At 43.5% G+C, this 15834-nt stretch overlaps 1 protein-coding gene across 2 annotated transcripts; it reads right to left on the minus strand.

The window, feature by feature from the left end:
• Positions 1 to 1055: 1055 nt before the first annotated feature.
• CST8 (cystatin 8) lies at positions 1056 to 15308 on the minus strand. 2 transcript variants are annotated; one of them, XM_027623402.2, is made up of 4 exons: positions 15102 to 15308; positions 14543 to 14891; positions 11346 to 11459; positions 1056 to 1226 (listed from the first exon to the last, which is right to left on the minus strand). In XM_027623402.2, the coding sequence occupies exons 2-4, from the start codon at positions 14816 to 14818 to the stop codon at positions 1143 to 1145; spliced, it is 474 nt and encodes a 157-aa protein (XP_027479203.1). In that variant the 5' UTR covers positions 14819 to 14891; positions 15102 to 15308; the 3' UTR covers positions 1056 to 1142. The 2 variants fall into 2 exon arrangements, with proteins under 2 accessions (XP_027479203.1, XP_027479202.1); XM_027623401.2 differs by having other exon boundaries at positions 15067 to 15308.
• Between the last annotated feature and the right edge of the window lie 526 nt (positions 15309 to 15834).

The raw sequence follows: 15834 nt of genomic DNA on the forward strand, positions 1-15834 counted from the left end.
ACGAGAGGTAAAAGGAATGGCCTTTGAGTTTCATGGCCTCATTCAGTCTGGGGCAGAAACACTGCAATCCTTACCACCTGCCAAGCCCTGTGAGGTGAAGCCTGGCCCGTGTGTGTGCACATTTGAAATATAGTTGGCCTTCTGAATTTTACCCACCACCATGGTTCAAACAGACATGTCTAATTTTTTTTTATTTTTAATCATGGTAAATACATATAAAATCTACCATCTTCACCATTTTTAAGTATACAGTTCAGTAGTGTTAAATATAGTTACTCTGTTGTGAAACTAATCCCCAGAACTCTTTCATATTGCAAAACTGAAACTGAGTACCATTAAATAATTCCCCATTAGACTGACTTATTTTTAATGATTATTTTCTTCAAGAGAATTTCATCTCCTGCTATCATCCATGTTTGCCTACTTCCTTCTTCACATTCCCCATCTCTGTCTCTCTCTCTCTTTCTCAATCCATCTATCTCTCTCTCTCTCTCCACACACACACACACACACACACACACACACGTACATGCGCGTACACATGAACAACACAGCTTACTCTGAAGGCGTTATTGCCCTTTGTCTCTCTTCGTGTGACCATTGTTAACATTTACAGGAGAAAAAACACAAGTTCCCAAATTCACAGAGACCCCACAGGGGAAGATTTCTGCAGGAGTTCTCCCAGCCCAGGTGACCTGTGGACTCAGAACTCTCAGGAAGAAAGAGCCTCAGGCCAAAAAGGAGGCTTCCAGAAGGAACCTGTTGAGTTAGCACCCACTGTCTTCAGACCTCTGGAAGGGGTTATTACCCAATCAAAAAGGAATCCTTCCTCAGATTTGCAGGGGGGAATGGAATCAGACCTCACTCCATCCTTTGTACTCAGGGACAAACTTATTCCTGGTGGTGGGTCACCAAGTTGGCCAAAGTCAAGGGGCTTCCCTTGAGGCAAAAAAAAAAAAAGAAGAAAAAGAAAAAGGAATTGGACATACCCATCTTTTGTCACCACCTAATAAGAAACTAGGAAACAAAATTAGCAGAGAGGCATGCATGAGGAAACCACATTGGTAACACGGTGCATGCCATTTATCTCTTCACAGAAAAAGGTAGAGATGGTGGTGGGGGGGGGGGTGCTCCAGAACCCCCTAAGCATCTGCACACTGTTTCTTCATCACCATGAATTCACCATTCCAGGGGAGTGCTCCGACCAAAAAACTGCACATTACTTTCTGAAAAAGAAACACAACCACAACAAAATCGGTAATGCCAAAAAAGAGGGGGAAAAAATGTCCTGTTGCTAGCTGGAGGATGGGTCCTCAGCCAACAGTGAATGCTCCTAGGAATCCCCTAGACCTTTGCAGCCATCAGCAGATACCTGGAGGGGTCTCTGTTCCCATAAGAACCAGGGACAGACAGCAAATACTAACAATCATCATGTTTTGCTGGGAGATCAGATGCAAACTTGATTTTATTTTTAATTCTCTCTAATATTTTCTATAATGTAAATAAAGCAATTTTATGTCAGATATAAACTAATATATGTTATCTTAATAATTAAATAATGTCTTTTAAGTCTAATAATGCCTTTTGTTCTGATAACAAGAGCGATTCGGAGGGCTCTAGGGCCTACCAGCTGTTATTCCAAAGAGCCCATCTCTCCATTTCAAAATACCATAGAAATGGCAAATGAAAGATTGTATGTGTGTGTGATAGGTGGATGGATGGATGGATAGGAAAGTAGGTAGGTAGATAGATAAATAGCTAGATAATAAAAAAAAATCTAGCTAGTTAGATAGATAGCTGGATGATACATATATAGCTGTCCTGGAAAAACAGCAAAGAGCATCTTAAATAATTGGAAACATTGAGATGCTATTAGGAGACAGAGAAAAGAAAACCTGGTCTCTGCTGAGTTTTGGACACACACAAAGGAGGATTATGTAGGTTGTCCCCCCCCCAGAAACCCACAAAAAACACCAAATCAAGAGGGTTTTATAGGCAAATTACACAAAACCTTGGCAACCCAAAGCTCTTGTGGTCCCTAAACTGATCCAGAACACACACAAAAAAGATGGAAAGTCCTTATTCTCATTATACCAGGCCAGAAAAATCCTGAAACCAAAATATAACAGAGGAATAAATTATAACTCAAACTCCCCTAAAACAAAAATCCTAAAAAAAAAAAATACTGGCAAATTAAAGGCATTTGCATATTAAACAATTGCTATCCCTAACACAGTGTTTCCCAGACTTTCCCAGTGATATGAAATGTGTGGGGTGTCTGTACCTGGAAATTCTGATGGAATAAATTTGGGATGAGGCCATGGAACTGTGTGTGTGGTTTCACTACATGCTCCAAGTGACTTTCTTTTTATTTTATTTTTAAGTAATCTCTACACCCAATACAGGGTTCAAATCCACAATCCTGAGATCAAGAGTCACACACTCCACAGACTAAGCCAGCCAGGCGCCTCTGATTCTTAAATTTAGGGAAGATTAAGAGTACTTAATGTATATAATTCCTATATAAAAATTCCTTTAAAAAATGGTATATTGAATTTCACCATATTCTAAAAGGGTGGACACAACCCACCATGCCCAACATAATTGTTCCCACAAAGAAAGGTGGCAAGAAGAAGGGACTGTTCTGCCATTAGTGAGGTGACCAGAGAATATACCATCCATGTTCACAGCACATCTATGGAGGACCCTTCAAGAAGTGTGCCCCCAGGGCACTCAGGGAGAGCTAGAAATTTGCTGTGAAAGGGATGGATGTGCATATTGACACCGGGCTCAACAAAGCTGTCTGGCCCAAAGCAGTAAGGAATGTCCCATGCCATATCTGTGTGCAGTTGTCCAGAAAATGCAAAGAAGACAGACATTCCCTAAACAAGCTTATACATTGAGGTACTAGGTACTTGTCACCACTTTGAACAACCTGCAGTCAGTCAGTATGGATAAGAACTAACTAAGGCAATCCAAGCAATAAAATCCCCCCCTAAAAAAACATCTTCCAGATATGTAAGAATGACAAAGCATTAATGAATCTATTACTTTATTTCACTAATGGGTCAAAGAAGAACAATTATTTAGTATACTTGGTAGATGCTGAAAAAATAATTGATAGAAGAAACATAATTTAAAAAATAACTCTTGGCTGTCCATCAAGAGATGAATGGATAAGAAGATGTGGTATATATATACAGCCATACAGAATATTATGCAGCCATCAGAAAATGAAATCTTGCCATTTGCAACAACACAGATGGAACTTAAGCGAAATAAGTCAATCAGAGAAAGACAAGTATCATGTGATCTCACTGACATGAGGATTTTGAGAAACAAGACAGAAGATCACAGGGAAAGGGAGAAAAAAAATGGAACAAGACAAAAGCAGAGAGGGAGACAAACCATAAGAGACTCCTAATCTCAGGAAACAAACTGAGGGTTGCTGGAGTGGAGGGGGGTGGGAGGGATGGGGTGGCTGGGTGATGGACACTGGGGAGGGTATGTGCTATGGTGAGTGCTGTGAATTGTGTAAGACTGATGAATCACAGACTTGTACCCCTGAAACAAATAATACATTATATGTTAATAAAATAAAAAAAAAGAAAGAAAAAATAACTCTTGGCAAAAGGAATTGGAGGAATTCCAGAAATCAGCACTTGATATAATATTTAATAATAGGATATAAATACTGAAAGCACTGCCATCAAAGCTGGGAATAAGAAAAACTGCTCAGCATTATTACTGCTCAGCTTTATTCCAAAGATTTGGAAAGAAAAAAAACTGTTTTCAATATTGATAAGTGTGCGCTTAAAAACGTGCACCTTAAAATTTGAGATGGTCAGCTAGATAGAAGAAGATGGCGGAGGAGTAGGGGACCCTATTTCAACTGGTCCCCTGAATTGAGCTGGATATCTACCAGACCATTCTGAGCACCCACAAAGCCTGAGATGTAAGAAGATCTGGATCTCTACAAACAGAATATTGCAGGCAGTTGGTTTTGAGGTATGAATCCGGGAGCCATGATTCCACAGGGAGATATTGGAGGATAAATGGCAGTGGGAGGGTGTCTGGCCGTGGGGATCCTACACCGCCGAGTGACAGCCTCGCACCCTGGGGACAGGGCACAGACTCCAGACCGGTAGCAGAGCGGAAAGGACTTTAGGGCAGCCCCCGGGGCAGAAACCCAGAGCAGCGGGGTCATGCCTGCGAACTGGGAGCGGCTGGCAGTTTTAGAAGCACAAAGGGCAGAGATGTGCCCCAACCTGGAGGCAGGACTAGGGGCACTGCGGAGGGGCACACAACCCAGGCCGCTGCAGTTTATAGCCGCATGGACAGAAATGGAGACAGTGTGGCCTGGAGAGCTCACTGAAGAACAGACTGCGGTCTCTCTGCTCTGAGGCAGAGGGTTGGAAACGGTCTCTTCGGCTCTGACTCACGGAAGAGATGCGGAAAGCTACCAGGGAAAGCCGCCAGAGAACAAAAGCCCCAAAAACTGATTCGCACAGAGCCCATCCCCGCCACAGGTGGGCAGGGCAACTCTGCCCAAACAGGGTTGCCTGAGTAACAGCGCAGCAGGCCCCTCCCCCAGAAGAAAGGCTGGGAAACAAGAGCCCAGCAACCCTAAGGTCCCAAGAATACAGGTGCATCTTGCTTGGGTTCTGGTCAGTAATTTGGACTCTATACATTCCCTCAAACACCCATCAACAGAATGACTAGGAGGAGGAGTCCCCAAAATAGAAAAGACTCAGAGATTATGGCTTATGCTGCAGATTTACAAATGGATGCAGGTATAACCAAGATGTTGGAGATGGAATTCAGGCTAGCAATTGTGAAGACAATGGCTAGAATGGAGAAATCAATTAATGGCAACATAGAATCTCTAAGGGCTGAAATGAAAGCTGAATTGGCAGAACTTAAAAATGCTATCAATGAGATCCAATCCAATCTAGATAATCTAACAGCTAGGGTAACTGAGGCAGAAGAACAAATAAGCGACCTGGAAGACAATATAATAGATAAAAAGGGAAAAGAGGAGGCCAGGGAAAAACAACCCAGAATCCATGAAAATAGAATCAGAGAAATAAGTGACACCATGAAGCGTTCCAATGTCAGAATAATTGGAATCCCGGAGGGAGTGGAGAGAGAGAGAGGACTAGAAGATGTATTTGAGCAAATCATAGCTGAGAACTTGCCTAATCTGGGGAATGAAACAAACATTTGCATCCTAGAGGCAGAGAAGACCCCTCCCAAGATCAAGGAAAACAGACCAATACCCCAGCATGTAATAATAAACCTTGCAAATCTTAGAACCAAGAAAACCATCTTAAGGGAAGTTAGGGGGAAGAGATTCCTTATGTACAGAGGGAGGAACATCAGAATAATGTCAGACCTATCCACAGAGATCTGGCAAGCCAGAAAGGCCTGGGAAGACATATTCAGGGTACTAAATGAGAAGAACATGCAGCCAAGAATACTTTATCTGGCAAGGCTTTCGTTTAGAATGGATGGAGAGATGCAGAGCTTCCACGACCGGCAGAAACTGAAAGAACATGTGACCACTAAGCCCGCCCTGCAAGAAATATTAAGGGAGGTTCTATAAAAGGAGAAAGACCCCAAGAGTGATATACCACAGAAATTTACAGGGACAATCTATAAAAACAATGTCTTCACAGGCAACATGATGACAATTAATTCATATCTTTAAATAATCACTCTCAACGTGAATGGCCTAAATCCTCCCATAAAATGGCACAGGGTTGTAGATTGGATAAAAAGACAGGACCCACCCATATGCTGCCTACAAGAGACTCATTTTGAACCTAAAGATACATCCAGACTGAAAGTGAAGGGATGGAGATCCATCTTCCATGCCAGCAGACCTCAAAAGAAAGTTGGGGTAACAATTCTTATATCAGACAAATTAGATTTTAAACTGAAGTCTGTAATTAGAGACACAGAAGGACACTATATCATTCTTAAAGGGTCTATCCAACAAGAAGATCTAACAATTGTAAATATCTATGCCTCCAACATGGGAGGAGCCATCTACATAAGCCAACTGTTAACTAAAATAAAGAGAGTCATATTGATAACAATATGTTAATTGTAGGAGACTTCAATACTCCACTCTCAGCAATGAAAGATCATCTAAGCAGAAAATCAACAAGGAAACAAGAGCTTTGAATGACACATTGGATCAGTTGGACCTCACAGATATTTACAGAACATTCCCCCCTAAAACAACAGAATACTCATTCTTCTCAAGCGCACATAGAACTTTCTCCAGAATAAACCACATACTGGGTCACAAATCAGCTCTCAACCGATACCAAAAGATTGAGATTATTCCCTGCATATTCTCAGACCACAATGCTTTAAAACTGGAACTCAATCACAAGAAAAAATTTGGCAGAAATTCAAACACTTGGAAGCTAAAGACCACTTTCTCAAGAAAGTTTGGGTCAACCCGGAAATCAAAGAACTTAAACAGCTCATGGAAATCAATGAGAACGAAAACATATTGGTCCAAAACCTATGGGATACCACAAAGGCGGTCCTAAGGGGGAAATACATAGCCATCCAAGCCTCACTCAAAAAAAATAGAAAAATCCCGAATTCACCAACTAACTCTACACCTTAAAGAAATAGAGAAAAAGCAACAAATGATGCCTAAGCCACGCATTAGAAGAGAAATAATTAAAATTAAAGCAGAGATCAATGAATTAGAAACCAGAAACACAGTAGATCAGATCAACGAAACTAGAAGTTGGTTCTTTGAAAGAATTAATAAGATCGATAAACCACTGGCCAGACTTATCCAAAAGAAAAGAGAAAGAACCCAAATTAATAAAATTATGAATGAGAGGGGAGAGATCACGACTAACACCAAGGAAATAGAAACAATTATTAGAAATTATTATCAACAACTATATGCCAATAAACTGAACAATCTGGATGAAAGGGCTTCCTAGAAACCTATAAGCTGCCAAGACTGAAACAGGAAGAAATTGACAACCTGAATAGACCAAAAACCAGTAATGAGATTGAAGCAGTGATCAAAAACATCCCAAAAAACAAGAGTCCAGGACCTGATGGATTCCCTGGGGAATTCTACCAAACATTCAAAAAAGAAATAATACCTATTCTCCTGAAGCTGTTTCAAAAAATAGAAACAGAAGGAAAACTTCCAAACTCATTCTATGAGGCCAGCATTACGTTAATCCCCAAACCAAACAAAGACCCCATCAAAAAGGAGAATTTCAGACTGATATCCCTGATGAATATGGTTTCAAAAATCCTAGCTAATAGGATCCAACAATATATTAAAAGGATCATCCACCACGACCGAGTGGGATTTATCCCCTGGATGCAAGGGTGGTTCAACATTCACAAATCAATCAATGTGATAGAACACATTAATAAGAGGAGGGAGAAGAACCATATGGTCCTCTCAATTGATGCAGAAAAAGCATTTGACAAAATACAACACCCTTTCCTGATTAAAACTCTTCAGAGTATAGGGCTAGAGGGAACATTCCTCAAGTTCATAAAATCCATCTATGAAAAACCCACAGCGAATATTATCCTCAATGGGGAAAAGCTGAGAGCCTTTCCCTTAAGATCAGGAACATGTCAAGGACACCCACTCTCACCACTATTGTTCAACATAGTACTAGAAGTCCTAGCAACGTCAGTCAGACAACAAAAAGAAATAAAAAGTATTCAAATTGGCAAAGAAGAAGTCAAACTCCCTCTTTTCGCAGACGACATGATACTTTATGTGGAAAACCCAAAAGACTCCATCCCCAAATTACTAGAACTCATACAGCAATTCAGTAATGCAGCCGGATACAAAATCAATGCACAGAAATCAGTTGCTTTCTTATACACTAACAATGCAACTGTAGAAAGAGAAATTAGAGAAACGATTCCATTTACAATAGCACCAAAACCTATAAGATACCTTGGAATAAACCTAACCAAGGAGGTAAAGGATCTATACTCTAGGAACTACAGAACACTCATGAAAGAAATTGAAGAAGACACAAAAAGATGGAAAAATATTCCATGCTCATGGATCGGAAGAATAAACATTGTTAAAATGTCTATGCCACCCAGAACAATCTATACCTTCAGTGCCATCCCGATCAAAATTCCAATGACATTTTTCAAAGTGCTGGAACAAATAATCCTAAAATTTGTATGGAATCAAAGACCCCGAATCGCCAAGGAAATGTTGAAAAAGGAAAACGAAGCTGGGGGCATCACGTTGCCTGATTTCAAGCTATATTACAAAGCAGTGATCACCAAGACAGCATGGTACTGGCACAAAAACAGACATATAGACCAATGGAACAGAATAGAGAACCCAGATATGGACCCTCAACTCTATGGTCAAATAATCTTTGACAAAGCAGGAAAAAACATGCAATGGAAAAAAGTCTTTTCAATAAATGGTGCTGGGAAAATTTGGCAGCCACATGCAGAAGAATGAAACTCGACCATTCTCTAACACCATTCACAAAGATAAACTCAAAGTGGATGAAAGACCTCAATGTGAGACAGGAATCCATCAAAATCCTAGAGGAGAACATAGGCAGTAACCTCTTTGACATTGCCCACAGCAACTTCTTTCAAGATACATCTCCAAAAGCTAGTGAAACAAACTTTATCTGGCAAGGCTTTCGTTTAGAATGGATGGAGAGATGCAGAGATGCAGCAAAATGAACTTTTGGGACTTCATCAAGATAAAAAGCTTCTGCACAGCAAAGGAAACAGTCAACAAAACAAAGAGGCAACCCACAGAATGGAAGAAGATATTTGCAAATGACACTACAGATAAAGGGCTGGTATCCAAGATCTATAAAGAACTTCTCAAACTCAACACCCAAAAAACAAATAATCAAATCAAAAAGTGGGCAGAAATTCTTAATCTCAGGAACAAACTGAGGGTTGCTGCAGTGGTGGGGGGTGGGAGGGATGGGGTGGCTGGGTGATAGACATTGGGGAGGGTATGTGCTACGGTGAGCGCTGTGAATTGTGTAAGACTGTTGAATCACAGATTGTACTTCTGAAACAAATACCGCAACATATTTTAAGAAAAAAGAAAAAGAAGAAGATAGCAGGAGAGGAAGAATGAAGGGGAGTAAGTTAGAGGGGGAGACGAACCAGGAGAGATGATGGACTCTGAAAAACAAACTGAGGTTTCTAGAGGGGAGGAGGGTAGGGGGATGGGTTAGCCTGGTGATGGGTATTAAAGAGGGCACATTCTGCATGGAGCACTGGCTGTTATGAACAAACAATGAATCATGGAACACTACACCAAAACAAATGATGTAATATATGGTGATTAACATAACAATAAAAAATTTTTAAAAAAGTGGGCAGAAGATATGAAAAGACACTTCTCTGAAGAAGACATACAAATGGCTAACAGACACATGAAAAAATGTTCCTCATCATTAGCCATCAGAGAAATTCAAATCAAAACCACATTGAGATGCCACCTTACACCAGTTAGAATGGCAAAATGGACAGGAAAAGAAACAACAAATGTTAGAGAGGTTATGGAGAAAGGGGAACCCTCTTACACTGTTGGTGGGAATGCAAGTTAGTACAGCCACTTTGGAAAACAGTGTGGATGTTCCTCAAAAAATTAAAAATAGAGCTACCCTATGACCCAGCAATTGCACTACTGGATATTTACTCCAAAGACACAGATGTAGTGAAAAGAAGGGCCATATGCATCCCAGTGTTCATAGCAGCAATGTCCACAATAGCCAAATTGTGGAAAGACCCGAGATGCCCTTCAACAAATGAATGGATAAAGAAGATGTGGTCCATATATACATTGGAATATTACTCAGCCATCAGAAAGGATGAATACCCAACTTTTACATCAACATGAATGGGACTGGAGGAGATTATGCTAAGTGAAATAAGTCAAGCAGAGAAAGTCAATTATCATATGGTTTCACTTATTTGTGGAACATAAAGGAATAACATGGAGGACACCAGGAGAAGGAAGGGAAAAATGAGGCGGGTGGGTGGAATTGGAGGGAGAGACGAACCATGAGAGACTATGGACTCTGAGAAACAAACAGGGTTTTAGAGGGGAGGGGGGAGGGGGGATTGGTTAGCCCAGTGATGGGTATTAAGGAGGGCACGTACTGCATGGAGCACTGGGTGTTATACGAAAACAATGGATCGTGGATCACCACATCAAAAACTAATGATGTATTGTATGGTGACTAACATAACATAATTCAATTAAAAAAAAAAGTAACATAAAAGCCATATGGCATGAAGACATGCTCCCTGCTTAAATGTTTGTCCTGATGGGTATCTGCCGTTAACTGGAAATGATCGGATTTATAAAGTTTGAGCATACAGAGGCAGTTTTAGTGAAACATATTGGAAGTGCACTTTGTTAATAGGCCCTTGCAATTTCCTGTGGCATGGCTACATGAAGCAGTGGTTCTCAAAGTATGGTCCCACAGCCAGCAGCAGCAGCTGGGAACTTGTTAAGAATGCAAACTTTTGGTTCCTACTCCAGACTGCAGGTAGGATCTGGCCATCTGGGTTTATTGAGGCTTCCAGGTAATTCTGATGCCTGCTCACATAAAGAACCACTGGTGTAAACAAAAGCAAAGACACATCTCTTGGGCAAACCTGCAGAAAGCTTTCATCAATATCACACTAAGGACTTAGATGAATCTGGGGTTCTCCCCACCTCTGAGATCAGAAATACGGGCTTGAGGCTAAAAGCCCCTGGCCCAGGTCAGTCCTTTGGTGGGGGTCTTTGGGCTTTTCCATGACCTTCCTGGAAATCATGGTTGAGCCTGGAAAGAATCAACTGTAACTCTGGGGGAATGGGAACAATGTCTGGCCTAGTCATTGCTTAATCTCCAGCACCCAAAATACCACCTGGTGCATAGTAAGCTTTAATGCGTAGCTGAGTGGATGAATGAGTTTCCTTTCTTGCCTTCGAAACAATGAGCAGCTCTGGGGCCAGCAATGGCTAGGTTGCTCATCTGGGTCCAAGAGGACACGCTTTCAATGAATAGTGTTGTCAAGGTTTCCTGCACCAAGAGGACAGAGTGGATGAAGCCCTTGCAATAAGACTGACCCTGACAGCATTCTGCCCCTAGGATGGGGTGTAAGGAAAGACTCAGAGGGGTTCATCATATTCCCTTGTTCTCTACCCTCTGCTCTAAAGCCCACTTCTGGGGCAAAACTTTGGGAGTGATCCAGACCTCAGAGAGAGGATACAGGCACCTCGAGTTCTTCTGTCTAGGGCTCAGAGCAGCCAAGACCATCACAGAATGTTGATCACCTACCTTTTCCAGTTTAGAGTTCTCTTGAATGGCACAGTTTTCAGTACTATTTGAAAACTTTCTGCAATTGCTGCGGCCAATTTCAACATCAATAAAGTATTCCAAACGATCTGTAACCTGTCAATTAACAATGGTGCAATTTTATTCAAAAGATTTTTATTTTACTTTTTTAAAATTTTAGTCAAAAAAAAATCTAAAAAACACTCTCCCCCTCATCCTCTCTCCCTATTGCCTACTCCCTATCCCCTCTTTCCAACATACCTTTAGAGGAAGGCCTGGTTTCTGCTGTATACTGATACCAGTTGGACCCTGGAAACCACTCCCCTGAGCTGTATCCTTGGGGAAAAGTCTCCTTTCCAGTGTGGGGCCCCAATGAAGGTGAAATCTTCCAATTCCACTTTCTGACCCAAAGTCCAGGGCATGCCATATCCTCCATGAAGGATCAGGGAGAAGGATGAGGTCACCAGAACCATCAGCTCTCCTAGGCCTGAGATATTACAAGTTTGCACAGGCCAGAAGAAAGGACAGGCCCTGTGGCCACATTGGACGCTCCTCCCTGATTCATTTCCCACACCCCCCCTCAGAGTCTGTTATCTGGTGACATCTCCTGCTTTGGAGGGCTTCTCCACAACCTCAGCAAGCAGTCCTTAAAGGGGCCATGCTGGCTGGAGTTGGTCTTGCTGTTCTCTGCTGAGTGTTTAGTAAGCAGAGAAGCAATGGGTTTACAGCAAGGCATCAGTAGTTTCTGAACTCATTAATGGCTGAGTGTGGTTAAAGACACTCACGAAACTCATTTAAATCAGCTTTCATCTGGTTTTAAGAGATTACAGCAGGAGACAAAAGGGGTCTGCTATCTTCAAACCTTTAATAAAATTGTATTACATTTTAGCTACATTCCAAAGAATTAACAAGGTGACTCTGGCCTGCCATGGGGGAGAAGCTGGTTAGTTGACATCAAGAAGAGACTGCCAGAGCTGCCCCTTGGGTTGGAGAGTTAAGTTGGGTACCTTCAAGGCCCTGAATGGTCTAGTCCCTGCCCACCTCTCTGTCCAGTCACACTGGCTCCTTTGAGTTGTTGAATGGGCCATGCCCCTTCCCAGTGGCAGCCAGCTACATGTAACTGCTCTTCCCAACCCCCGTGCAGCCCCCCAATCCTCCTGGGCTCCCCTGCTGTAGTAGATGCTGTGAGTGGTGCCCATGTCCTTTGCTCTTCCCAAACACACTGCCACTTCCTGGGGCTCCCTGTTTGGAGGTTTCCTGACCAGCAAGAGCCAAGAACAGTTCTTAGCCAACAATGGATGGGAGTTGATGGGTAAGCAACTGATCTTCCCTCCTGCAGGGTGGCCAAACTCTGAGGCAGGCTCTGCATCCTTTCCCGAGGCCCCAGGGAGGCCCATTGTGGTCATCTGCACCGTAACTCACTCTGTTCTGGCCACTTTCCTGCCTTCTCTCCCTTCTCCTCCAGCCTCCTGGTGCTTACTGGGGTGGCCTCCCAAATAAACTACTGGCACTTGAATTCTAGCACTGGGATCTGCTGTGGGAAACCTAAAAGAAAACACTTCCCACCAGCATCCTTCACCTGATCCCCTCCTAGTCTGCCCTCAGGTTTGGCACCAATATCACTCCCTAGAGAGGTGGTTCTCAGCCTTGACTGTGTATTGGGATCACTTGGAAGGTTTTAACACCTACTGAGACCTGGGTCCTACCTAGAGATCCTCATTTAATTGGTGACGGTGAGGTCAGTGTGGTAGGACATTTGCAAGCCCCTCAGGTGAGAGCCTATCCAAGGAAGGCTTCCTTGACCTCCAGACTCCTGGGTACCACGCCACCAGGTCAGATGCTCCAGCTCTCATTCTGGGTTTGGCACTGTTTCTTTCTGATTAGACTGCTGGCTTCCTAGGAGTGTGATTATTTCTGTCTATCTCACCACCCCATGTACATCCCTGGCATAGGGCTGCTTAGGAGAAACTTGCTGAATATGTGTGCTAGTTGGATACCAAAGAAAGAGAACTGCAAAGGGGTCTGGAGAAGTTACAAGAGCCAGGATCCATCCCCCTACTTCAAAGGGATGCAGGAGTTCCCCAGGGGATTGTGCAGCGTGCCAGTCAATAAACAGAGTGCCATCAGGGCGCCTGGGTGGCTCAGATGGTTAAGCGTCTGCCTTCGGCTCAGGTCATGATCCCAGAGTCCTGGGATCGAGTCCCGCATCGGGCTCCCTGCTCCTTGGGAGCCTGCTTCTCCCTCTGCCTCTCTCTCGCTCTCTCTCTCTGTGTCTCTCATGAATAAATAAAATAAAATCTTTAAAAAAAATAAAAATAAACAGAGCGCCATCAGAATGATATACTAGAAATACGGGCTGTTGGTTCACAAGGTCCCAAAGGGATGGGGTCATAAACATCAACATGTACACTGGCTCAGCTCTTGCAAATGGACATGCCATATGGAGAATATAAAAACGGAAGTAAACTCTGCCAACAAGGACCTCTCCGCTGGGTACCTTTACAATTCATTCCCACAAGTTTCATGGTGGAATTACAAGCCGCACCACCAACCCGCAGACTGAGGATGGTACAGTCAGCTCAGTTCCAGCTCTGGGGGCTTTTCCTTGACCATGGCATGCAGGACCACATGTTGCAAGCTCTGGGGAGCATCATCCTCAATGGAATCCAACTAAACAATGCTTCCTAGCCTTGGGCCATGCATGACCCTGCGAGGAGGGATACATTTTTATGAACATAGAATCAGAATGTGCTTCTACCAAACAAATGTTGGATTCAAAGAATTATAGACTATAGGAGGAGAGACTTTATTACCTACACATTAGATAAGCCACATGTCTTTTTTCAACCACACAATTTACGTTATGCAGATAGATGGAAATGTTGCCCATGGCAGCATTATTGCAAAATATTCATGACACTCAATTTGTCTCCCAGCCCTAGCAAATACAAATCATGAACCTATGATTTGCGGTTTGTAGTTTACGTGAGTTAGTACACATAAAGAACTTAGAACAACAGCAGAAGCATATATAGAAAGTGCAGTGATGTCACAGTGACCTGCAAATGTGTAAGTACTTGATCACTCACATATTTAGGACTTTTATATATCATTGTTTTTCTCCCATGCCCACTCTTTCAGTCCAGCTTCAATCTCTCCCACCATAGGCACACATGCATGGTGCGAGGGAACACCTTTACCTGCAGCTGGACTTGTACTGTCTTGACCACCTGGAAGAGGTACTTATCCTCACTCTCTTTGTTGTATTCTTGCATGGCAAACCAGAGACATTGCTTCACGTTGGCATTTGAGGCATTGACCACTTTTAATTCCCTCAACACCTTGACCTTATTCTTGCCTGGGTCTGTGCTGGCCACCAGGGCCAGCAAAATGGTAAGCAGGAGCAAGCAGGACCCCCAGGATCTAGTCATGATCCCTCCATCCAGGGACAGAAGTGAGCCTCCTCGTCCTCCCATGGCTGGAGCTGCAGGCGGGGTGGGATGGCTGCGGTTGCTGCAGGTTCAAAGATCTAAAACAGCTTCAGCCCAGCTGGATTCAAGAAAGAACCATTAGGTCCACCCTTTAGGGCTATCCCTGTCTCCAAGGAAATCAACCCACAAGAAACCAGCTAAAAAGTCCCTGCTACCAGCCATCCACCCTCCATCCCCCGGATATGGTCTGCAATTTCAGGGAGAACACTTAGACCCAGTCTGCCAGGACCTACCCTGGTCACCTCACTGCCCACTCCTGTTTCTGCACCTCAGCTTGTAAGTTGTGACTGTGAAAAGCGTTGCTTCCCCAAGTTTTCCTGGCTCCAGCTCTCTGGGGACTTTCCAACCTGCTGTGCCCACTGGCTGCCCCCTCTTCCTTGTGTAGTTGTCTGTGGCCCACACCCCAGCCCGTGGTTCTCCTGGGTCTCTAGCACTCAGTTTGTGCCTAAGCCCTGGTCAGGGGTCTCCCTCAGTGCTGAACTCTGCTCTCTCCATGCCCCTGTAGGCAGGGCACACTTTGTGATGTAATCCAGCACCTGTGACACAGCCACTGTCCTCCGGTGCAGACAGCTCACACACAGCAGGCAAGCTGTGGGGACCACCCAGAGGTCTCCTGCCCACCTGTGCAGTGACCCCAGCTTCCTAAATGCCTAGCTTCTGGACCCCCACTGTTTGGACCAATAGCACTTCCCTCTGCCGTCTTGCAAGGGTGAGGGTCACCCAGCCAACCTGATGGTGGAACCTGTGCCTTAGCGGGAGGGGGCCCCTGCATCCCCTGAGTTCTCAGAGATTCTGCTTCTCTGTGAAAATCCCAAATCAATGTCCAGCAAGTTCCTGGAGGGGCCAAGAGGTGGGCATTGGTCCCAGGGCCAGAAGATTGATGGGCTCTTGACCATGAGAAGTGGCAACGTATAGGAAACAATATGCAGGTATAAGTCTGCTTGGCAGGTTGTAAATTGTTGCAGTGAAATTTTACTACATGTTAAAAGCACCTGGGGAGT

The sequence above is a fragment of the Zalophus californianus genome, chromosome 8 (assembly GCF_009762305.2).
Source record: "Zalophus californianus isolate mZalCal1 chromosome 8, mZalCal1.pri.v2, whole genome shotgun sequence".
NCBI lineage: Eukaryota > Metazoa > Chordata > Mammalia > Carnivora > Otariidae > Zalophus > Zalophus californianus.

Bases quoted from the DNA above. Each gene is read 5' to 3' on its own strand.
- CST8 (XM_027623402.2), bottom strand. From the start codon at position 14,818: ATGGGAGGACGAGGAGGCTCACTTCTGTCCCTGGATGGAGGGATCATG. The intron at 11,460-14,542 runs GTAAAGGTGTTC...GTTAATTGACAG, and splicing joins CAGTACAAGTCCAGCTGCAG to GTTACAGATCGTTTGGAATA. The intron at 1,227-11,345 runs GTAGGTGATCAA...TTTCTTTTTCAG, and splicing joins AGAACTCTAAACTGGAAAAG to AAAGTAATGTGCAGTTTTTT.